This window comes from Ruditapes philippinarum, unplaced genomic scaffold (assembly GCF_026571515.1).
Source record: "Ruditapes philippinarum isolate M1 unplaced genomic scaffold, ASM2657151v2 ctg3132_1_1_1_1, whole genome shotgun sequence".
NCBI classification, from domain to species: Eukaryota; Metazoa; Mollusca; class Bivalvia; order Venerida; family Veneridae; genus Ruditapes; species Ruditapes philippinarum.
Genome location: NW_026863573.1, coordinates 343,638 through 369,382, shown reverse-complemented (window position 1 = coordinate 369,382; position 25,745 = coordinate 343,638). Strand labels below are relative to the sequence as shown.

Genomic DNA, 25,745 nt, shown 5'->3' with positions numbered 1-25,745 from the left:
GCAAAATTCACCGTGTTGAATTTTTTTTATTACACAATCTTTAATGCGATATCGCGCGGTATTTGCATCAAATATGGACGTCAGAACGTAGAGAAAAATGACGTAAAATCGCAGACTATTAAGTAAATGTTAAAGAAAGACATCATTACAAAGACATACATTTACTGAACATTATAAAATTAAAATGAAGGAAATCGGGTGAAAATTGATAAGAACAGACCGGTTTATTGATAAAAAAGACGCAATTTCACCGCCACCTATAGAGGGCGCTTTGACGTCATAGTAACGCTGTTTATTTATAAAATAACGCTGCAGAAGTAAAGCTCACATATTTATATGTTTGCATACCAAACATCATCAAGATCTGAGATGTTGTCATATTTCGGTCGGAAAGTAGCGAGCTACCTTAAAGCAAGCATACTAATGACCTTCGTGTTACAACACGAGCAGCATAGCAAGAGAGGCTGGCAAGAAAAGCTAGCCAGACAGTACAAACATTTAATGAAGTCTACCTTCCAACGTAAAGTCAGGTTTAGATTGTAATATTCTTTCTTAAAAGCTGGAAGATGTTGACACTGAAGAAAAAAGAGATCAGTTTCTGTCGGCACATGGAGACAGTCTTCTTGACATGGGATTTAGTAATCCGTATAGTATGAAAAGGGAGAATAAAGGAGAACTGATCTACAAAATAAAGAAGTTCTATCTGTTTTTCAGGTAAATCTTTTATAAAAAATATATTTTCAACTTGCAAGTCTGGAGTCTTAGTAACATCTCTTACTAAGGGGGATTTGCTTGGGGTCGAAGTAAGGTCACTGTGATCCCTTTAACCTTGCTCATAAAATGATAGTGCCTCCACCTACATTAGTCATACTTCATATGTAGATGCACCCTGATGACTTCTACATCCTCACTTACTCTGAGGTCACTAGGTTAACGATCAAGGTCATTGTGACCCCTGACTTGCTGATAGAATGAAAGTTCTTGCACATACGGTATTCATACTTCGGACGTAGATGCGTCCTGATGGCCTCTATATTCTCACATACTTTGAGGTAACTAGGTCAAAGGTAAATGTCATCGTGACCCCTGATAGAATGAAATGAAAGTGATTCCGCACAAGGTAGTCATACCTTATATGTAGATGCACGCCGATGATCTTACTTTGAGGTCACTAGGTCTAAGGTCAAGGTCACTGTCACCCCTGATAGAAAATATTCACCTTGCCCATAAAATGAAAGTGATTGCGCCTAAGGTGTGTTTGTGTTGGATGTCACGTCGCACTGATACACACAATAGGTCATTTGGGGCCTATTCCAACTTTCATGTGGAAAAAGACCCCAGGGGCCCCTTCGGGCTTATTTCATCACGAGCGGGCACCTGGGTAGAATTTACATCAGTGAGCGGCAAATGTTTCGAAGTCAGCGACTTTAACCACTCTACCGGTGAGGCACCCTATATTTTACAATTAAGACTCATTACTCTGTTTAGCATTTTTTAAAGAATTATTTCTCTTCTTTGACTTACAAGATCCTGGTTTTCGCTGTAACTCTAATACTACTTTTGATATTTGATTCAAATTTTGCACATGCCTTCGTGGTCAATTAACAGTGTCATATAATCCAGGGACATAACTCTTTAATGATTTTCTTGGGTTGTTCGGTTTTCCTACTTAACAAAATATTAAATTTCACTAATAATATATCTCTATTACTACAGCAAATGTTTGGTTCAAATGCAAAGTTTGATTTAATCACGAAGTTTGATTTAAATACTAATGTTTTATATCACTTATATATATTGGTGCTGGAGTAGCCTGAAAACCTTGGTATGTGACAAGTTTCTGCCACTCGTTTCTCTGGATTCTTGTTCTCTACTAGTGTAGGATCAACTTTGTTTTCTTATAGAATTTCAGGAGAAATTAGTCAATTCAAGCAAGGGATGAACGAGGTTGGCAAAACATGGGATTACATTCAAGACAACGCAAACGTCTTTAAACCTCTGTTCTGCTACAGAAAAGAAGAGCCTAGCTTAGATGACGTAATGGGACTATTTACGGTCAGTTACAGTGTAAATGGCTCCAATGCTCGCACAATGGAGGATGCAACGATTTACGCGTGGGAGCTGTTCCTACAGTCCATTGAAGGTATCCTTCTTAGTAATACATGTACATACATTGAGGGGAAATGTACTTGTAGTGTGTTACAAGCATAAAAGTCAGTTTATGTAGTCCCTTCATTTCTTTTTACAAATCTGTTATCCTGGCAAACTGTTGTTTAAAGGTGTCAATTTAAAACAAAAATGATTAAATGTTAAACCATTAATGACTTTTAGAACCGTAAACTACAAGTACGGTAGGCTTGTTTTCATCTTTATAATGAAATAAGAATATAGTTGATTTTGGTGGATCACGGAATTTTATTTTAAAGGGAAGCACATCCCAAAATACATGTAAGTCCTAGATTAAAAACCTAGTCAAGGCAGACCGATATGCAATAGCTTTTTATTTCCCCAGCATCTACTGATTTAACTCAATAATCAATATATACCAAAGAAAGTTTACTTTTTTTATCTAAACTTTCGTTTCAACTACAAATGTGTGTTTTACTTATCAAATACACATGATGGTCGAATTATTTGCACTTGGAGAACCATTTCCTTGAAATGTTTCTGAAGATAATTCCTGTATATTTTCAGACAAAGAAGTACCAGAGGTCACATTTGGCGAGTTGCTTGCGTTTGTAACGGGATCTGACCATATTCCACCATGTGGCTTTCCAAAAAAAATAGAAATTGATTTCTTCAATGATGATATTCGCATGCCGCACGTGTCCACATGTGCTTTGCAAATGTGGCTGCCACGTGCAGCATCCCCAGAGCGACTATCCACTTTGCTTGTGAGGGCGCTAAAAGAGTCGAGGGGATTTCTGAAAGTTTAGATTTATGTTTTTAGTAATAGATTTATACTAACTGCTCTCTACTACAAATATACTGAGAGGCAAAAGAAACTGTGCACTTTTGTTCACATGCTTACATTGACCTTACAAAAATCAGGATTTCTCAAAATAATGGTAATAAAAGAAATTGATGACATTTTAAATCATTTGTCAGGTAATTTTTCTCTATTTAGAGTGCTGACTAATGCCAATTGCTCTTGTTCTTGTACTTTGTATGTAAACTTTCATAGTCCGCATGTTATATATTTACCAAGAAGATTAAATGTGAAAAGTGAACAGTTTCTTTTGCCTCTCAGTATATGAGTTTACATGTTTTCAAACGTTCTAAGAATTTTGCTCACTTCGAAGAAGAGGGGTATATATTGTTTTACTCATGCCAGTCGATCTGTTAGTCAGTCGGTTGGTCCGTAGACCATTTCCTTTCCACAAAATATCGTCAGAAAGCTTTGAGATGGGGTCAAACTTCAAAAAGTGATTGCCTCAATATTGTCAGAAAGTTAACCTCGCATGGTTTCGGGGAGGAGCGGGGTTGCAGTATTACAAAGGTCAAGGTTACAGTGCCCTTCAAACTGAAAACGGTCTCCTACGATCGCTAGGGAACGATTGTGCATACAACTGTCAAACTTTATTTGATGACTACAGGTAGTGAGTATATGAGCCTTACATTTTTGGGGTCGATAGGTCAAAGTTCAAGGTCACAGTGATCTCAAACTGAAAATGATTTCCGCGTGAAACGGCAGAGCAGTAGGACATATGGCTGTCAAACTTCATAGGATGAGTGTGTGTTGCCAATAGATGCCATCAATTATTTTGTGTGCCATTTAACCATCTTTTAAGCAGAGAATAGTTAGACCAACAGTAACTGTTGTCAAACCGTGGTCAGCAGTGTTCGGGGAAATGTAACAGATAATAAATGGCTACGATGCCGGCAAATGTGTTTTTACAAATAGCATTTGATGTATTCTGTTTTATCGTTATCAGTTTTATCAGTTGTTTTAAAAATGTTTATTTTCATTTTCGTTATGAAAGGTAAGCTAAGTTAAGCCACCTATGTTACTCATTGTAGTTCTTATTTAGAGATGAAAATATACAGAAAAGTTTTGTAATCTTGTAACTTTCTGGTGTTGGATAGTTTATAATGTGTCCATTCAATTGTGAAGATGAAACGTATCTCCAACTTTTATTTATTATTCTTCTCCACGCAAACTATTTGTAATCTCCTTGAAATGTATGATACAAAATGGTTCACAAAAATAATCAGAACAAAGAAATAGCAGGAAACACATTTATACTGTAAAAGATCTTTGATCATTGATTCATGAGCTTGTCATGGGACATAAATGATAATTGAGTGTAGGGTCCATACTGGTTATTGAACGTGTTGAAAAAATCTTGCGAGCCTCTGGCGAGCAAAATATTTTTTACATTGAGTTCAATTATTTCATTATGAAGCTACACTAATTAAATATTTTATTAATCACTTACACAAAATAATAAAAAAATACAGGCCAAAAACAACCCCACCAAAACAATCATTTCACTGACGCGCTTCTGTGTAACATATAACTTTAGCGTACTGTAACGCCCGTGTATGTTTTGTAGCGTAAATTATACATGACGTCACGTCAAAATATATGTACGTCCGTGCAATAACATTTTTTATCACATGTTTGACGTCGCGGGAACGTAATAAAGCCATTACATATTATTGATATTACATAGAGGATAATTGTTTGTTTTGATGAAAGATCGAGATATATTTCACTGAGTGAACACCAAAAGCGATATTTTCACGAGTGGCGAAGCCACGAGTGAAAATAACTGCTTTTGGTGTTCACGAATGAAATATACGTGATCTTTCAACAAAACAAACAATTATTCTATTTATTTCATGCTAGAAAAGGGGAAGTTTCTATCAAAATAGTGTAACGACGTTTGAAAAAGCGCAAAACAACGTGCCTTCAGTGACGTCAAATTTATGACGTCATGCTGATTTTGAATCTGGTTTCGTTTACGTCCTGATACAGGGACCATGTTAAAACGGGAACAAGCCGACCGGAAGAGTGAAATTATATTCTGATAATTTCACTGTGAAATTATCAGAATATAATTCACTGATATATTTCAGTAATCCACTGGAAAGCATTAAATAAACTAGCGTAATAACACTTTGACGTCGGCGTCTTTTAAAGTTAGCGGACGTCGCTAGATTTTACCGTGTTTATAGGGAATAAAAATGGCAATTTATCGGTGTTTCGGAATCAAATAAAGCATGTGATAAAAAGAATATTACATTCGTGTCTTTTAACATTAAATTTATTAAACTCGTTTAATAAAATAATAAAATGCTCGGTAGAGCCTCGCAATTTATTATTTTATCCAACTCGTTTAATAGATTTAATATGAAAAGACACTCCTGTAATATCCTCTATATGGAGTCATAAAGTTTGACAGGGTATTTAAATAACGTTTTTTTTTCATATCTGGGATAGTCCACTTAATGACCTGCATAAGTCCAATTAATGACCTGCATTAATGCCTGCCCTCAGATGTCTATATAGCGATAGTGCGTCTTCCGCATTTGCTGGTGGCAATAAGTCATCTTCAGCCATAATGTTGATGCACAATTCATACACATCAGCATCGCAGCACACTGATGATCGAAACTGGACCCGATTGGAGCACGCGAATACATCTTGTTGAGGGACGGGAAACATATAATTTCTCGCATTCCACAAACTTGGATAGTTGAACATTCTGTTTGGCTGACCGCATGGGTTGTTACTTCTTGAACGTCTGATCGTGTGGTTGTTCCACATCGAAACGGCTAAATCCAACTCTGTCTGTAAAGATACAGATAAAACCTCATATTGCACGTGCATCACTATGTGCTGACAGTTGTTGATAAACTTCGACTTGACAAAAATTGTTGTTGGAAATCTATATAATAACTAAGATATGTATCGTTCATCTTTAATACAGCGCTGTATGACATTGTGCACAATTGCGCCCTTGCGATGAATGTAAGGAACGCAAATGTCCCGGATGATCAGGATCGGATCTGTTCACTGCCGATTCCAGAGATAAGATTGTTTAGCCCCTGATCAGTCTGCATGGTAGATTGCTGACTGTTAAGAGTAATTTACTTAACTTCATTTAGTTTAACATTCCTTTCTGTGCGATTGTGGGATATTAAATCAGTCTTACGACCTGTTTTCAGAATATGAGAGATGTTATGTTAAAATGACAAAGCACCAGCCAAGGGATTTTTTTTTCCATAAATACCATTTAAAGAAGAAAAAATACATTTATCTCTATATTATCATTGGCTGCTGGTTGGGACATGCCATTTGATACTTTCCATTTGCTAATTGCAGTTTGCCAATGAGCATGTTCCGCATTATGGATGAACTATACATATCAAGGTCACTCTCCCTTAATAAGCAAGTATGGGTCCTTCCAATATGACACGGTATCAAGTGCCTTGCCTCGTTTTTGTTCACCTCACAGCAAATGAACGCTGATAAAATCTTGACAGTGCGTAAAGCCTTGCTTAGCTACTGGTTTCAGAATACTAGAAATGTTTAAAAAGGAATTTTAACGCATGAAATCTCAACATTAAATATCTTTTCAAAAACACCTTACTAGTATTGCGTGTTTAATGGACTACCTGTTTTCACCATTTAATGGATTACTTGTTTTCACCATTTATTTTTCAAGAGAAGTAACATACAAAACACAAAGAAACGTACCTGTACTATACCCATAAAACAAAACTGTACTAAATGTTTGTCGAGTTGACTTCCAGAATATTCGCCAACTTCCTGCAATCCCCGAAATAAGTCGATCCAATACTGGATGTGCTGGCGTCTGAGATATCCCCACCATGATTCAATTCTTTGATTGAGTGTACTTGCGCCTTCAATGTAATCAATGTTATCTCCACTGTCTCTTTTAAACCAGCGTTGCAACTCTTTGACCAAGGTATTTTCAGTGCCAAAATCCCCTCGTATGACCTTAGCGGTGCCACCGTACTTTTCAACAGTTTCTAAAAAGTAGCCGGCGATTACCCTTGGATTGTTATTAGTATTGAACACATTTAGCCACAAAATCTTCCTTGAAAAACCGCAGATACATCCGTGGATGCATAAGCCATAAGGTTTAAGCTTATCGTAGCCGTCAATGTGCCAGAGAAAGCTAGGTCCGGCGGCAGAGTAGGTACGGCGGTTAAACCTTCTAGCAGTTCTGTGCTGAACACCTGTAAATAAATAGAAAAAAAGTGCTAAAGGAAATGTTATCCAGAGCTGATTAAGTGTGAAGTCAGAAATGTATTTGCCTGTAATTACTCAAACAAGAGCTGTCACTGTAAGATTGCACATGCCTTCGATGGCACTTTGGGTAAATGGTTACGGCCAATGTCAGAATGGTATTATAATGTCCAGTTTATTACTCTCATGAAGTATCACATTTAAATTCTTAAGTGTAATCTTGACCTACGCACGAAAAAACCTGAGTCTCGTATATAGGCAGAAGTCTTCAAAAAAAAAATTTTTTAAAGAAAAGAAAGGAAATAATTAAGAAATATTTATGACATGGTTCGGCTTACACTTCCTCTCACAAGTATGTATTTATATGTGAAGTTTGCTTGAAATATCTTTCTCAGTTTTAAATTTATTCAGAAGAGAAATAGATTTAGCATAAAAAGAGAGGTATTTTGTTTTAAGAAAAATGTATGGTGATATTTCTTCCTCTTACTGATATTTATTTGCATTTCAAGTCTTAGTAAGACTAAATCTATTTCTCTTCTGAATAAGAATAATTATTACAGATTAAGAAGTTATTCTGCAGACATGAAAAGCGTAAGTTTATAATGGGAAATGGTATGCTTTTGTACACATCACTCACGCTCATCAATATCTAACATTTACTACATTTCAAGTTTTATTTATATTCCTTTAGTACTTTTATTGTGAACTGGAAACAAAACAAACGTGCTAGCAGACCTTTGTATCATTTGACCTCTAAGTATGACCTTCACCTGATAGGACTCTGGGAGTTACGCATGACAAGTCATCTTGATATAGTGAACATTTATGCAAATTTATTACAAAATCCCTTCATGGACAGAAAACAAGGTATGGACCGGACATGCAACACACCCTACAAACAGACATTTGACCTCTAAACGTGACCTTGACCTTTGGGGATTGGGTCTGGGTGTTCCGAATGGCACGTCATCTCATTTTGGTGAACATTAATGCCAGGTTATTTCAAACCACCTTGATGAATAAAGAAGGTCTTGATCAGACAAGAAACATACCCTGTAACAGACCAAATTACTCTTTTTCTCACCTCTGAGACAGAGGAATCCGAATAAAATGCCTATGTGAGATACATGTAATCTTGTCTCGCATAGCTTGTCTCACATCGGACACGGACTACTTTATTTGCCATGAAATCAACACAATCGGACGGTGAGAAAAATCTACCACTCCCATTACGTTGTGGATAAGGAATCCCACACTCGGTTTGAGATATGTCAAAAAACTCGGCAGAGCCTCATTTTTGTACAAATCCAAACCTCGTGTGGGATTTCCTTATGTACAACTTATGGAAGTGGTCTATTCACTTTATCTCTAAATGTGACACGCCGTATCATTATAGTAAACATTTATGCAAAGTTATTTCAAAATTCCTTCATGGATAAGAAAAAGAAACAGACAGGACGAAATGAAGACAGACAGACGGACAGACAGTTCGAAAACTATCAAAAATCATTCAAATTGAATGGTAACGAACCATCGTACCATTACGAATCTGATCCACACAGCAAAATGCAATGATTTAAAATTGCCCTAACGGAACTCTGTACTATTCCCACTGAATACCTTATCGCAGACGTCTAATTAACAGTATTTTATTCCTGTATGACTATGTATTCTTAACAATTTCTTCGCAGTTAAAGAATTTCGCTCCTATCTGTATTCTCATGTCTCGTCGCATTTAAAGTTTTTCTCTCCTGTATGTATTCTCCACCTCTAGTCACATTTAAAGTATCTTTCTCCTGTATGTATTCTCATGTCTCGTCTCAGTTAAAGAATTTCTCTTTTGTACGTATTCTCATGTCTCGTCGCAGTTAAAGAATTTCTCTCCTGTATGTATTCTCATGTCTCGTCTCAGTTAAAGAATTTCTCTCCTATATGCATTCTCACGTCTCGCCGCATTTAAAAAAATCACTCCTGTATGTATTCTCATGTCACGTCGCAGTTAAAGAATGTCTGTCCTGTTTATATTCTTATGTTTCGTCGCAGTTAAAGATTTTCTCTCCTGTATGTATTCTCATGTCACATCGCAGTTAAAGAATTTCTCTCCAGTATGTATTTTTCTCTCGTGTATGTATTCACATGTCTCGTCACAGTTAAAAATTTCTCTCGTGTATGTATTCTCATGTCTCGTCGGAGTTAAATAATTTCTCTCCTGTATGTATTCTCACGTCTCGTCGCATTTAAATTATTTCTCTCCTGTATGTATTCTCATGTCTCTTCGCAGTTATAGTATTTCACTCCTATATGTATTCTCACGTCTCGTCGCAGTTAAAGAATATCTCTCCTGAATGTATTCTCATGTCTCGTCGCAGTTAAAGAAGTTCTCTCCTGTATGTATTCTAATGTCTCGTCGAAGTTAAAGAATTTCTCTCCTGTATGTATTCCCATGTCTCGTTGCAGTTAAAGATTTTCTATCCTGTATGTATTCTCATGTCTTGTCGTATTTCAAGTATTTCTCTCCTGTATGTATTCTCATTTCTCGTCGCAGTTAAAGAATTTCTCTCCTGTATGTAATCTCACGTCTCGTGGCATTTAAAGTATTTCTCTCTTGTTTGTATTCTCACGTCACGTCGCATTTAAAGTATTTCTCTCCTGTATGTATTCTCATGTTTATAGGCCAACATCGTTGCTATTGGGTTTACCCTTTAACAAAGTGAATGTTTGGTCGCATAGGGATCATGTGGCTTTGATACTGCTGGATGCTGTGTGATTTCTCCTTTAATTGGGTAGTGCGTTTATGAAGTTCATACAGAAGAGGCTTTTTGTTCATCAAATAACATAAAGGAATATATGATAATGGATACAGAAAAGAAAGTCTTATAAATATGACGTTTGTTGTCATGTCTGTGTCTCAAGTTTTTACATGACATTTTGTTATTTGTGGCTATACATTTATAAAGACGGGTGTGCTATTTTCTTACCCTCGGGATCCATTATACGGAGAATGGTTGCTATGTCGCCTGATCGAACATATAAACCATTTGCCAGACATCTTTCACGCATAATCCTGTATCCGTGTTGCTGGCCTGAATGTTGGAGTTCATTCTGGACGAAGTCTATAACTGAAGATGGATCAGAGTACGACCTTCGTTGAAGTCCTTCAGACCTTAAAAGTCTATATAAATGTCTTATTGACAATAATATCCCATGTTGTTCTCGCAACACAGTCACTATTTGCCGGTAATTCAATCTTTCATGAAAGTATCTTGATATAAGGTTTCTAATATTAGCCTGATTGTTAAAGTCCATTTTAGCATTTGTTAAAAAAAAAAAGGGAAATAACTTTTAATTTTTCCACTATACTGAGTTTTGATTGGCTGAAATTATCTCGTGGGAACGAGATATTATCTCGTGGGAACAAGATAATTAACTCGTGGGAACGAGATATTATCTCGTGGGAACGAGATATTATGTCGTGGGAACGACTTATTATCTCGTGGGAACGAGATATTATGTCGTGGGAACGAGATAATTATCTCGTGGGAACGAGATATTATGTCGTGGGAACGACTTATTATCTCGTGGGAACGAGATATTATGTCGTGGGAACGAGATAATTATCTCGTGGGAACGAGATATTATGTCGTGGGAACGACTTATTATCTCGTGGGAACAAGATAATTATCTCGTGGGAACGAGATATTATGTCGTGGGAACGACTTATCATCTCGTGGGAACGAGATAATTATCTCGTGGGAACGAGATATTATCTCGTGGGAACGACTTATTATCTCGTGGGAACGAGATAAATAAAGACACCCACATGTCACCTCTGTGCCACCGTACGTAACGGTTTGACAGTAAGAAAAAAAAAGTCTGTAAAATGGGTCAAACCGATCACGCCGAATTAATTAGGCTAACATTGTATAACATGTATATATCTTTATCGTGGTACCTTCTTACTCCTTAATAAATTAATAAACTAAGTATGATTACGCACTGACTATATGCACTGTCAAATTCACGTGTACATATTAAAATTTCACGCGCTTCTGAATCAGATACGACGTCACAGCTATATTAATAACTTTGTTGTACCATGTGATCAAATATTTTCAAGATGGCGACGTTCTTAGCAGTTCCGCTAAAACAAACTTACGAAGTTGATGTTGTTAAACCGTTTCGAAACTTCATTCAAAATACTTTTTCATCTGCTAATCCTGATGAATACAACACAGCGATCAGTGAATTTCATAAATTGAGAAATTTGACAATTACAAAGTCGGTTGACAAGCATGAATCGGCACTCGAAGTTTTGTACAGGTGAGTAAGGAAGTGGGTGGGGTAAAAAGAGAAAATATAGCATTTCAATTTTAAGCGTTGATATTCAAATGTGTTTAAAAGTCTCAATTATTTTTGCCATCTCGTCATATTAATTGCGAATATATGTTACTAACTATGTTATATTTGTGTTTGCTAGTGATTTCTTATAACAGAATTGAAAATGAAACTTGTTTCCAATTTTTTTTTGAAAAAAATTAAAGTTGAGCTCACCGTAAGATGATTTTCGCATTATCAGATTATACACATTTAAAAGCTGTTTAATTGTTTATGTATGCATAGACATACAGAGAGAGTGTGGGAGAGGATACCTATAGCTTGAAGGTTCTCGCATATACGAACAATGGCGAATTCTCTTACGTGAGTGCAGGCGCACCAACTGTACCAGAGTAAAATGCGCGATCGTGGTGTGTGGGTCCTCTTATGATTCCTCGAGTACAACAACGCATGAGACCCCCATAGCCATCCTCAGTCTATCTGAGGCGAGTACTATGTTCACCTGGATAGAGTCAAAGCATTCATTGAAGTGGATCTACACAGCGTATGAGTGTGCGAGAGCAGGTGCGAGTGAGCGAGCCGTGGCGAACAATATCTCCACTCTCTCGATATCAGATATCTCTGTACAAGCGAAACATATACACACACTTGTACCTCTGTTCAGGCATTAATACAAGAAGTTATCAGTCCTGTGTAAAAAGTGAAAAAGGCCCCCCCAACAAAAAACCCAACTTCTGTGGTGTAAAAACTTTTTTTGACTAATTTGGTAAACTACTTGACAACCTGCCCAAAAATGATTTGTTGCCTGAACTTAGCTTTGGTAGATTCAAAGTGGCTAACTGCAGTGATCTGAAGGGTAAATCACCAACACCACCATCATGCCCCTGCAGCTCTTGTTAGCAATTCAATAAAGTTTAAGGGGACTTTAATAGAATGCGAAATGGGCTCCATTTCGCGAAAAGGACTTATCGTCTACGAAATGGACATTTGTTTGCAAGTTACGGTTTAACAGAGAGAGAAATAATATCATTTTTAATAACTAACGTTTAACATATGACATAAAACTACAGACTGAACTACTTAATAGTACTGCTTTCCTTATAATTCTAAAAAAATAATTGTATCTAGTATCTAGTATCTACGAAATGGAGTTTTCGCCCTCGAAATGGACATTTGTAGGTTAAAATATGGTTTAATTGCAATAGTTAATATCATTTTTATTTCGTAGGCGAAAACTCCATTTCGTAGATACTAGATACGATTATTTTAAATATACAAGTATAAATGAGTTTTAAAAAATTATAAATGATATTATTTCTCTCTGTTAAACTGTAACTTGCAAAACAAATGTCCATTTCGTAGACGATAAGTCCATTTCGCGAAATGCAGTCCATTTCGCATTCTATTACTACCGAGTTTAAGGAAAGAAAGTATTTTTTAGCACTTTATTGCGGGCATGCCTGTAAATTTTGAAATCAGGTCAAATTGTCCCTTGGTTATAATTAATCTTCACCTTCATGGCTTCTTTTGGTCCACTCTTAGTCTCTTCACTTTGAAAGTCAACTTGTCCCCTACCTTTGGTAGTGTTAGTAAAATGTAGCAATTAAATTACATTGTGGAAATTAATTTTTTATTTGAACCTATTGAAAATAAAAACATGACAATTTTTTTTATTTTGTCTTAAAATACCATGTCACCTGACTGTTAATGAAAACTTTACACTAAGATATCAACCTGGATTCAATCTCTTCAACAATTTCTCTATAAATTAACACAGAAAGTTGTCAACCATTATTTTAAAACTGAAGAAAAATAGAATAGAATAAAAACAGTTCATACTAAATCAGTGTGAAAATTTAAAATCTTACCAAGTTTAATTTTTGTTTATTAAAAAATCCAATTGTAGATAGTTGTCTAATAATAATTAGTTTTCGGACAATATATGATTGATAATTGTAATAGTTAGTTTTCTTATAATAATTGATGGATAAGTTGTTAAAATAGAATGCCAGAAATGTAGGATGTATTGAATGTTTAAGCCAACCGCTTGTACTCATGCATACATATTCACTTCCCATTTGATATAAAAAGCAACAAGAATCAGAATCACTGATAACAACAACAACAGAGATAATTGTTATCCTTTATCAATACAATTTTTAACAGGAAGTAATAATTTTTATCAGACTTACATTAGGAAGTTATATCTTAACAATCATGGCCATGGTCATTTGAATACAGTCATCGAATTTAGCACTGGCCCGGTGGTCCATGGCCAGTGAAAAATAGTTCGGGCCAGTGAAAATTTTAAGAAAATTTAGTTAATTAAATATATAGTAGAATAAATTCAAAACTGGAATTCCGGCTAGTAAATTCAAAATCTTAAATTCATTGATTGTGAATATTGCATTGGAAGTTACAAAGGTATCACGGAAGTTTTTCAGAGAGTTGAGGGATCTACTAGGGGCTATCCAAATTGTAATAATAAAACAAAAAGAACATGCATTGGTATTTACTGGACCAGTGGCAGTGGTCTGTAATGCTTCATTAGTTAGCATAAGAAGTATATCACTCTTTTTCAAAGTACTTATCAGCCCTTAATGATTAATGTCCCTTTGAGTGGAGCAGTCATGTTAGAGGTACAATAAAACTCTAAAAACTGTGCAGGATTCAGGTACCATAATAATTGAATTGGTTCTTTTTTGTCATTCTTGTATCATGGTCTGCAGTGTAAGAAATTCAGATTTGAATCCACTAGGCAGGGCGGACTACTAGATTGGATTATTCACTAGCCCAATAGACATTTCACTAGCACGATTCATTTGTTCAAAACAGTTGTTTATAGATCTATTGCCTCTGAAAATTATACAGTAGCCAGGTCAGGCTTGTTACTGTGAAAAGTTGGTAGCCCAAGGAGAAATTTAGTAGTCAGGGGCTATAGGACTACTGCTAATTTCGCACACAGGGTCTGACTTTGACTAAATGGAGTTATTAAAACTTGCTGACTAATATTCTGTAAATTATAACATTGTTTTACTTTGTTATTTTCTAGGTACTATGACCAGCTTACAGCTATTGAAAACAAACTTCCTGTGGCAGAGAATCAGGTCTGTTTTGTTCAATTCTTGTTTGTTGTTGTTGTTCTTTGTTTGTTTATCAGATGGAACATAAAGACATTATCAGATGGAACATCAAGACATAAAATGTTTGTTTTAAATTATGTAAACTGAAAATAACTTTAATTAATATCAGGGCCAAAACACCATTTTTGGGGAAGGGGCCTCAGCCTTTTTCTTGGGGAAAATATGTGTGATTTTGGCATACTTTGGGAAAAGGGGTCTCAAATTTAACACAAACTTTTAACAAGTTCTTTAAAATAGAAAAGCAAAAAGCACTGGGAAATACAAATGAGGCAGTCAAAATCCTTAATTCAACACCATCATTTAATTTTGTTCTTAATTCTATGGGAAATTTCAAAAGACTGGGGAATTTTGAGGACCAAACTGGGGAAAAAAAGAGGCTAGTTTTGTTGGGGAAGTAGCCTATATTCGGCCTCTACAAAGAAGGGTTTTTTGGCCCTGAATATATTCTGTAAGGTAACAACTTACTGGGATGATTGTTGTGAAGTCAAGAAGTTGATTAGCCATTTACATTATATCTTGTTTAAAGGCACATTATACCTCAGAAAGAATAAATATTTCATTCTTTAAAAAGTGATTTTATTTGTTTTGTAATGTTCAAATAATCGTTTTAGAGCATGTAAATGATGTTAGATGCTTATCACCTGACAGCACTGAGTCGTCCAGAGTGTGAAATTATTTGTCATAAAAGTAGCAAATTGTAAACAAAGTAGTATTTTATCTTTCATGCAAAATACTAAATCACTATAACTATACTAATTGTCAAAGGCAACAGAAGCAAAAGATGGTTCAGGTAATTGGCCAATGAGTAACTTTTTGAAAAGTATAACACAACACCAAAAGATAAAAAAGGCTCTGCCACAGGCAATCGGTGCGTGGCTTGGATAGTATACATGTACATGACCACCTGCTCTTATTTTTTATAAATATTTTTTTTTTTCACTAATAAAATATTTTTTCATTCAAAATGTTTTTAAAATATCTTATTTTCAATAAATCAACAAAGGAAATTTGTTTTTAAAAATTTCATCCATATATACTATAAATATAGTATATTTATAGTATATATAGATGAAATTTTTAAAAACAAATTTCCTTTGTTGATTTATTGAAAATAAGATATTTTAAAAACATTTTAAATGAAAAGAATATTTTTATTAGTGAAAATTTTTTTTATAAAAAATAAGTGGGCGTGGTCATGTACATGTATACTATCCAAGCCACGCACCGATTGCCTGTGGGCTCTGCCGTTAAAAAATAAAAATAAGTGTTTCTGGGGCCTAATGTGCCTTTAATTTAAGTAAATGATAAAAAATTGAATTGTTTTATAAATTAGATATTGATGTAAGCATATGACTGTGTTCAAGTGTCTTGTATTAATATTGCAGTAATCTTGTTTACAGATACGTGTGCAGTTTAAGTGGAGAGATGCTTTTGACAAAGATTCCCTGTTTTCTGGCAAGAACACACTTGGTATGTATAGATATCATTTAATATCAGGTCAAAATTATAAACAGTCTTTTTTTCTTTGTTCAAATTTTCTATGATTAGTGCATGTATAAAAGTGTTTCTTATGAATAAGTCACACACATTACATATGTATGTTAATAATGACATTTGTATGACATTTTCATTTAGGTCAGGTTGAACTTTTTGTTGCAAAGACTACGAGTTAGATGTCTAAAATAGTATCCTTTATTTTCACATTTCAAAGTCTTCAATGTTTTGAGAAGTCTTGTTGTCTTCTTATAAAATTTTTAAAGAAATATGTTGCTGATTTCTAGCTTTGTCATAATACATATCAAGGGTACACAGGGCTCTACAAATTTTTTTGGAATAGAGTTGTCCAGGACAACTGACCTAGCAAAATAGAGTTGTCCCAAAATTGACCACAAGTGTCCAAGTCTCGGTAAATGTTCAGTATGCGTAGTATGTATACTATATCCAAAGAAGAAGTAAAAACAATTAATTTTTAGCTCGACTATTCGATAAGAATAAGTAGAGCTATTGCAGTCACCCGAGCGTCGGCGTCGGCGTAACCACTTATGTTAAAGTTTTTGTAATAGTTTAAATATTTTCAAAGTCCATTGACATATGGCTTTGAAACTTTGCACACTTGTTCACCATCATTACCCCAACCTGTAGACAGGAGGAGGTAACTCTATCAAGCATTTTGACAGAATTATGCCCCTTTTTCGACTTAGAATTTACGTTAAAGTTTTTGTAATAGTTCAAATATTTTCAAAGTCCATTGACATATGTCTTTGAAACTTTGCACACTTGTTCACCATCATTACCCCAACCTGTAGACAGGAGGAGGTAACTCTATCAAGCATTTTGACAGAATTATGCCCCTTTTTCGACTTAGAATTTACGTTAAAGTTTTTGTAATAGTTCAAATATTTTCAAAGTCCATTGACATATGTCTTTAAAACTTTGCACACTTGTTCACCATCATTACCCCAACCTGTAAACAGGAGGAGGTAACTGTATCAAGCATTTTTTTTACTATCAAGCACTAAGAATAGTCGAGCGTTGCTGTCCTACCGACAGCTCTTGTTTAATATTTTTAAGTTACATTTTGTATTTCATTTAGTAAAAAATAGAACATTTTGTTTCAACTGAACTAGTTTTGATTGTTCAGCACTCTTCCCAGGTACCTTTCAGCACTGTTCAAGTTCAATAGCCTGTGTAGGCCTATATGTTTTATTTCAGTTTTATTTTTTTTCCTGAATTTTTATCCTTGATCTTGAAAATTTAAGTAAAATTAGATTCCAACATGAATGTAGTTAGCCATAGCCTCTCTCAGTTTCCAAATTTCACATTGGACATGGTAAATAAGAAAAAAGACAGTCATTAATATTACCCGGTAGGGAAATATAAAATATATGATAGTGAATTAGACTATTCAAATACTTAAAAATCTCATCATTATTTATCTTAACATTGTCAAAAGTCCTTTTGATTCATAAGAAACAAAAGATTTTTAAGATTTCTACTTGCTGCAAATGCTTTAAACTTATTAAAACTGCCTCACGATTTATATAAAAAAAATCGGCATCGTGAAAAGATGTGACAAATGAAAAATTTTCTGTTTTCCTCATAAATTATACTATTTTGACTATTGTATGTTCGAATGCATTCAAAATAGATGCTTTTTGAATATTTTAATATTGTTTTCCACTTAGGAATTTATCAAAAAGCCTAAAACAAAAAATTCCAAATTTTTAATTCACGGCACAAATTACTGTCTGCTTGTGTCAATATATCAAATTCAAAGACCAAGTCTGTGACTTAATAATGTTTTTGACATGTCTATAATAATGTTGGACTTTGTCTTTAAGATTTTTATCAAACATTTAGTGTCTTATCTATTTTTATTGCCTGTGGCAATGTAAAATTAATCAGCATAGCAACTGCTGAGATTGATTGCCTCAGGCGAAGATTACCGGCGCACCATGCTGTGAAGGGTCGTATTAATAAACATAATTTTACAGTTGTCCAAGATTAGCATCTGTCAAAATTTGACTTGTCCGGGACTAACTTTCTGCTTATTGTCAGTTGTCCCAAGTGGTTTTAGAGTTGTCCCGGACGTGGGACTATAGGATTTGTAGAGCCCTGGTACACTGCAAAACTGGTGTAAATCATTTTTTAGCTCACCTGTCACAAAGTGACAGGGTGAGCTTTTGTGATCGCTTTTCGTCCGGCGTCCGTCCGTCCGTCCGTCCGTCCGTAAACTTTTACTTTAAATGACATCTCCTCATAAACCACTAAGCCAATTTCATCCAAACTTCACAGGAATGTTCCTTTGGTGGTCACCTTTAAAAATTGTTCAAAGAATTTAATTCCATGCAGAACTCTGGTTGCCATGGCAACCGAAAGAAAAAACTTTAAATATCTTCTTTTAAAAAATCGTAAGAGCTAGAGCTTAGATATTTGGCATGAAACATCTTCTAGTGAGTGTCTACCAAGTTTGTTCAAATAAAAGCCCTGGGGTCAAAATTGGCCCCGCCCCGGGGGGTCATTGATTTTCCCTATATACATATAGTAAAAACTTAAAAAATCTTCTTTTAAAGAACCAAAAGAGCTACAGCTAAGATATTTAGCATGAAACATGTTCTAATGGGTGTCTACCAAGTTTGTTCAAATAAAAGCCCTGGGGTCAAAATTGGCCCCGCCCCGGGGGGTCATTGATTTTTCCCTATATGCATATAGTAAAAACTTAAAAAATCTTATTTTAAAGAACTCAAAGAGCTATGGCTAAAATATTTAGCATCAAACATGTTCTAATAGGTGTCTACCAAGTTTGTTCAAATAAAAGCCCTGGGGCCAAAATTGGCCCCGCCCCAGGGGGTCATTGATTTTCCCTATATGCATATAGTAAAAACTTAAAAAATCTTCTTTTAAAAAACCATAAGAGCTAGAGCTTAGATATTTGGCATGAAACATCTTCTAGTGAGTGTCTACCAAGTTTGTTCAAATAAAAGCCCTGGGGTCAAAAATGGCCCCGCCCCGGGGGGTCATTGATTTTCCCTAAATGCATATAGTAGAAACTTAAAAATCTTCTTTTAAAGAACCAAAAGAGCTAGAGCTAAGATTTTTAGCATGAAACATGTTCTAATAAGTGTCTACCAAGTTTGTTCAAATAAAAGCCCTGGGGTTAAAATTGGCCCCGCCCCAGGGGGGTCATTGATTTGCCCTTTATGCATATAGTAAAATCTTAAGAAATCTTCTTTTAAAGAACCAAAAGAGCTAGAGCTAAGATATTTAGCATGAAACATGTTCTAATGGATGTCTACCAAGTTTGTTAAAATAAAAGCCCTGGGGTCAAAATTGGCCCCGCCCCGGGGGGTCATTGATTTTTCCCTATATGCATATAGTAAAAACTTAAAAAATCTTATTTTAAAGAACTCAAAGAGCTATGGCTAAAATATTTAGCATCAAACATGTTCTAATAGGTGTCTACCAAGTTTGTTCAAATAAAAGCCCTGGGGCCAAAATTGGCCCCGCCCCGGGGGGTCATTGATTTTCCCTATATGCATATAGTAAAAACTTAAAAAATCTTCTTGTAAAAAACCATAAGAGCTAGAGCTTAGATATTTGGCATGAAACATCTTCTAGTGAGTGTCTACCAAGTTTGTTCAAATAAAAGCCCTGGGGTCAAAATTGGCCCCGCCCCGGGGTGTCATTGATTTTCCCTATATGCATATAGTAAAAACTTAAAAAATCTTCTTTTAAAGAACCAAAAGAGCTAGAGCTAAGATTTTTAGCATGAAACATGTTCTAATAAGTGTCTACCAAGTTTGTTCAAATAAAAGCCCTGGGGTTAAAATTGGCCCCGCCCCGGGGGGTCATTGATTTTCCCTTTATGCATATAGTAAAATCTTAAGAAATCTTCTTTTAAAGAACCAAAAGAGCTAGAGCTAAGATATTTAGCATGAAACATGTTCTAATGGGTGTCTACCAAGTTTGTTCAAATAAAAGCCCTGGGGTCAAAATTGGCCCCGCCCCAGGGGGTCATTGATTTTCCCTATATGCATATAGTAAAAACTTAAAAAAATCTTCTTTTAAAAAATTCAAAGAGCTATGGCTAAGATATTGAGCATCAAACATGTTCTAATAGGTGTCTACCAAGTTTGTTCAAATAAAAGCCCTGGGGTCAAAATTGGCCCCGCCCCGAGGGGTCATTGATTTTCCCTATATACATATAGTAAAAACTTAAAAAATCTTCTTTTAAAGAACCAAAAGAGCTACAGCTAAGATATTTAGCATGAAACATATTCTAATAAGTGTCTACCAAGTTTGTTCAAATAAAAGCCCTAGGGTCAAAATTGGCCCCGCCCCGGGGGATCACTGATTTTCCCTATATGCATAGGGGTTGGGGGCCTATATACAGGTGAGCGACCTCAGGGCCATCATGGCCCTCTTGTTACTTCATATAAGTTACTGTAGTTTTGCGGTCAATCCTAGATATGATATTTGTGAAATGTGAAACACTCTTTTTATATTTCATGGAACATATATAGATATGTATATTATAATAAGTTGTTGAAAATCATTTCATCCTCACATCTTTTAGCTATTGCGTCTGGAGCCTATGAAAAGGTGTGTGTGATATTCAACATTGGAGCTTTAATGTCACAGATTGCCGAAGTACAGAATCATGAAAGTGATGAGGGTCTGAAAACATCTGCTAAATATTTACAGGTTTGTTTGCATTTCCTGATTTAATTAAAGCAATAAACATTGTTTCTGAGCCGGGCAAAATTCAAAGAAGATCTGTTTTACTATTTAAACATATTTGTAGAATTCTGAAACATTACATTTGATTTATTTTACTCAATTTTGATTTATTAAACAGTACTTGTGTCAAATGAGCTACATGTACAAAATGTATACACAATTGTGACCTAAATATGATTATAATAGCCAGTGCAGTATTCACATCTACTGTAACACAGTCTAACTAGACTGTAACACAGTCTAACTAGACTGTGTTGTTAGTAGTTGCTTAAGATCAGATATTGAAATTCCTTGAACTGAAGCATGACTGTTCCAAATTTGAAGCTGGGCAAGTCTATTATATTAAAATAGGGGTATAAGTTTGTGGTGAATCTCATCAGACTACAGTTTCAATTATAAACAGGGATTTGATTTGATAAAAAGATTGCTGGTTATAAATATTGCAACATCCTGGTTATTTAGTGTAGATTTCTCATAAAATTCATATGTCTATAAATTTCACCATTTTTCTCATAAATTTGTATCCCTGCTAGTAAAATGTAATGGTCATGCCCTGCTTTAGATTTGGGAAATTGGGATTGATATTGTAAACTTTAGGGATTTCAATATAACTTTTTGTTTGTATCAGTTGACAAGACAGCATGGGCTCTCTAAAAATTAAATTATCATTCCTAACTTTTAGGAAGGTGTTTAATTATACAGAATATTAATTTTGATGGTTGATATCTCTGCATACAGCTTTTTGTTAAGACCTTTAGTACATAAGTGTTTTGCTCATTTGCTACACTTGAGTTTATATTTTAAATATGAAATTAATAAATTTAATTTAAACCAGGGCTGAAAATATGTCACCTTGTCTAAAACCTATTCTTCCCATTTCAATGATTTATCATTCTTGATTTTCCCCATTAGAAAGCCACAAGTTGAAAATTAAAATTAAAAAAAATCACTGTCATTGTCATCATCGGACCATGCAAGTTTGTCCTTTCATTAAACTATTACAAGGAGTTCGACTTTGACGGGACCAAATTTTCTTTTCGACTAAACAGGAGTCTCGGTAAGTCAAAATTTGACCTAAGCGGAGTTAAAATACAAAGATAAAGAAGGAAATTTGACGGGACTTTAGAAATTCTTCGACTAACGCGGAATTTTGAGTAAAGCGATTTTGACTTATTGAGAGTCAACTGTAATTTAATTTATTATTGTACATGTATATACAATATAATATGAACATTTGTGCTGACTTGTACTTTGAATTTTTGTTTTTATTACCACAGCAAGCTGCAGGTATATTTGGGCACTTAAAGGACACCTCATTGTCAGTGTGTAGCCAGGATCCTACCCCTGACCTGGCCCCAGACACGCTAAATGCCCTCACATCCCTAATGTTAGCTCAGGGACAGGAGGCCGTGTACAGGAAAGCTGCTACAAGTTAGTATTGTTTCTCTCAGATATTCTCGCATCTTCTTTATGCTATTATGTCACCTTAGCACAGTAAGGGTAAAGTCCTTCTAAACTTAATAGGAGTTAACCAGTTATTGCACTAAGGTGATGTTTAGTTCATACTCCAAGTCTCTGCTGAAATGTTGAGAAACTATATAGAAATATGCCATAGCATAAAAGGCCAAAAATACTTCATTTTGATGCGTGCTGTTGTAAATTCAATGTGGCTTTCTGTCGTGATTCAGAGTGTTATCTACCAACACTACTACAGTCATTTTCAAAATGGCAACTGGTTAACACAGCTGGTTTAAAATTTTTCCAAAATATGGATATTTTTATGTTGCCTTTTTTGTCTGTCTGCTTCCGTACACATAGTATGATAGTTATGTTGTGATACATACAGTAGAAGACAATGAAGATTATCATTAAATTCTATTAGTGACTGATACAATCTTTTGATGAACTTATTTACAGAAAGAAGAAAAGATGGTATATTCTGACAACCATACAGGAGCCAGTTTGTGTTTCAATCAGGACTTAAATTATTGACATTTAATCAAACTTTATTCCAAGTTACATCAATATGGGTGATATTTTTTTAGGATTTTTAGACATAAAAAGGCCATCTCACAACATTATTCAATCTTGGATTTTAAGGATTTTTAAACATATAACTGACACCCCAGTTACAGTTATTGGATATTCTAGATTTTTAAAAAAACTAGTATTATATCTATTTTACAGGTATGAAGGAGGCGATGGTTGTGAAAATAGCATACCAATGTTCCGACCTGTATGCTGATGCCATGAAACTGATGCAGTTACCATCTCTCAAAGAACTGTGGCCAAGGGTAGGATTAAAATGATACATTAACCTTTATCACGCTGAATAATTGTTTTTTAATGGAGGAACTAGATGAATTCTGAACAGTCCTATTTGTATCTGTTTAAAATTGGTAATCTTGTGCGTTTTAAGTTGATTTTGAAGAATAACATACGCCCGATACGCACATTATATGGAACTCTGTAACAGTTCTGGATTTCAGTATCAATATAATAGTTTTAAGCAGTATAGTGTAGATCCAGTCAGTTTGCAGGAAATGAATTTATTTGCCTGAATGATTTTTAACAGCCCTAGATAAGAAATTTGAACAAATATTTCATGTTTAGTTTGAAACAATGACAGGAGTTCTCCTCTGATGAATGTTAATGTCAGAAAAAGACATTTAAGTTTCCTCTGATGAATGTTAATGTCAGAAAAAGACATTTAAGTTTCTTCCAAATTGGTCACACTTGTTTTTTTACACCCTTCAGATGGTAATTTATATGTGTTTCAGGATTGGCTAGTTTCTGTTGCTATGAAGCAAGCAGCTTTTCATTCTCTGGCAGAGTTCTACCAGTCAGTTGTGGCTCAGAAATCAAAATGTTACGGAGAACAGATTTCACGATTAAAGGTAAGTTAGTATGATGATCATACAGTGTTGAATGATAGCGAGGGTTGATATGAGTGATAACAAGAGTAGATTGATAAATGTCTCTCTTTTGTGAACATTTCATTAAAATCTCATATGTTTTATGTAAATATAAATATTAAATATTAATTGTGCATTAGTTTTGTTCCACTGAAACAAATGCAGTGATGTGGAGAAAAGTTTTCAAAAGATCTTCCTACTCAATACGTAAAATTTATTTATTTTATGCTTTTCTCTCGTGGATTTGTGACTCTTATTTTGAAAAATTGCACCTGCACAACAAATATCAGACATATATACAGTTTAATTAGTGCATTTGTTAAATAAATTCATTATCTAAAAATTCAAAAACTTTAAATTACTTCTAAAAACAACCGCTCAAAGATTAGAGCATCTGAACATGTCAACCATAACTGTCTTGCTCAGCTGAACGCTTACCCATCGATTCGTGAAATCCGATTCACCCTGTGACGTCATCAAAATATAGGTGCTCACACCACTAAATGTTCGCATGGTTATTTTTAGTCCAATCTGATCAATATATGTCTCAAAGTCTTAAGTAAATTCTTACAGCATAATGAATATTTTTTTGGCTTAATTGTAAGTGTGTTTGATAAATTTTAACATCAATATCGAATATTCTAAAGTAATTAGGTCATGAGCTGATTGTAGGGTAAGCACATTTTATACCTGTTCAATTACGCATTTTGATTGGATGGAATTGTCAAATCGAGTGTCTATTAAAACTTGTGTGGTTTTCGGATGGTGTATGTCCTTGCAGAAGTATTTATACTGGACATTTATTTAGGTCACGAATCGATGGGAAGGCACGAATCGATGAGAATAAGGCATACTTTATTATGTGTAAAGTAAAGATTACAAATAAATATTATTTTAACTAAATGCAGAGATACATGTATTTTTCAACACCAGATTGTTATAGTAAGGGACCCTTTAATGCCTATGGGGGTTTGTAAGGGATCTTAGATATTCACAATGATTTGCCCAGTATGGAAGAAGAAATATAAGATATACTTGTAGATGAGATGAAGTAATTAAGCAGTATAGGAGCTCCATGAGAAATTAAGATATTTGACTGCCAACCACAAGCCCCTCATCACTGCAGATTCAAAGCTCGTCTGGGAAGTTGGGCTATTTTCATGTACACAAGCCTACCTTAATGTTGATAGAAAATCATCTGTTTTACTCATGTCCCAACTTGTGCTTCATATTATCAAGAGAAGCGTATCGTAGGTCTACTAGTACTGTTTGAATGTTGCCATATTTCACAAAAGTGTACATGTGTTTAGAAAGCTTTTAGAAAGGGAGAAGATACACTGTGAAATTTGCTTTCTTTATGATGGTTTGCATAAAAAAACTTTTTAAATATGAGTTGCTATAAAATATATTAAAGATATAATGGTCATAGTAAACATTCAAATTATGCAATAATGTTTATCAGTGTGTCATGATTTGATAGTATAAATTTTTTTTTTATATCAATAATAAATAAATATTTATAAAATTATAGCATGCCAAAGAATTGATGGCAGCTGCAGCAACCAGAGGGGGCATGTGTTTCAATTTCAAGAATGAGCAGGGTAAAATACAGCGAGAACTTGAGGCTGCACAGAAAGATAATGATTTTATATACCACGATAAAGTACCGGATGTTAAGACATTACCTGCCCTCGGTAAACTAGCCGTGGCCAAACCTCTCCCTATTCCAGAGAAATTTTCAACCAGCTTCACTGGTAAGGAAACACTAAATAAATGTTTATAACATAATATTTATTAGGGTGGTCACGTTTTCTGATATTTTAGAAATGTATACATAATTATGAAAAAATTTTACTTTTGGTTTGTCTGTGAAATTATCTGATAAACTCT

At 34.8% G+C, this 25,745-nt stretch overlaps 3 protein-coding genes across 6 annotated transcripts in view; 2 read left to right on the top strand and 1 right to left on the bottom strand.

The window, feature by feature from the left end:
- Positions 1–550: 550 nt before the first annotated feature.
- LOC132722548 (G2/M phase-specific E3 ubiquitin-protein ligase-like) lies at positions 551–4,424 on the top strand. The gene is made up of 3 exons (XM_060707061.1): positions 551–714; positions 1,905–2,143; positions 2,695–4,424. Exons 1-3 carry the CDS (start codon positions 629–631, stop codon positions 2,934–2,936), a joined length of 567 nt encoding a protein of 188 aa, XP_060563044.1. The 5' UTR covers positions 551–628; the 3' UTR covers positions 2,937–4,424.
- LOC132722535 (uncharacterized) lies at positions 4,226–10,528 on the bottom strand. Its single transcript, XM_060707044.1, has 3 exons — positions 10,201–10,528; positions 6,707–7,299; positions 4,226–5,797 (listed from the first exon to the last, which is right to left on the bottom strand). The coding sequence occupies exons 1-3, from the start codon at positions 10,526–10,528 to the stop codon at positions 5,474–5,476; spliced, it is 1,245 nt and encodes a 414-aa protein (XP_060563027.1). The 3' UTR covers positions 4,226–5,473.
- Positions 10,529–11,317: 789 nt separating this feature from the next.
- Positions 11,318–25,745, top strand: part of LOC132722547 (programmed cell death 6-interacting protein-like) — a 40,756-nt gene continuing 26,328 nt past the window's right edge. For 3 of the 4 annotated variants that reach the window (XM_060707060.1, XM_060707058.1, XM_060707057.1), the window contains exons 1-8: positions 11,319–11,542; positions 14,610–14,664; positions 16,101–16,170; positions 20,777–20,904; positions 22,218–22,371; positions 23,128–23,234; positions 23,721–23,837; positions 25,387–25,609. In XM_060707060.1, the coding sequence (XP_060563043.1) occupies positions 11,340–11,542; positions 14,610–14,664; positions 16,101–16,170; positions 20,777–20,904; positions 22,218–22,371; positions 23,128–23,234; positions 23,721–23,837; positions 25,387–25,609 (1,057 nt within the window). In that variant the 5' untranslated portion in view covers positions 11,319–11,339. Of the gene's footprint in view, positions 11,543–14,609; positions 14,665–16,100; positions 16,171–20,776; positions 20,905–22,217; positions 22,372–23,127; positions 23,235–23,720; positions 23,838–25,386; positions 25,610–25,745 lie in introns of all 4 variants that reach the window. The other variant, XM_060707059.1, reaches the window with a different exon arrangement.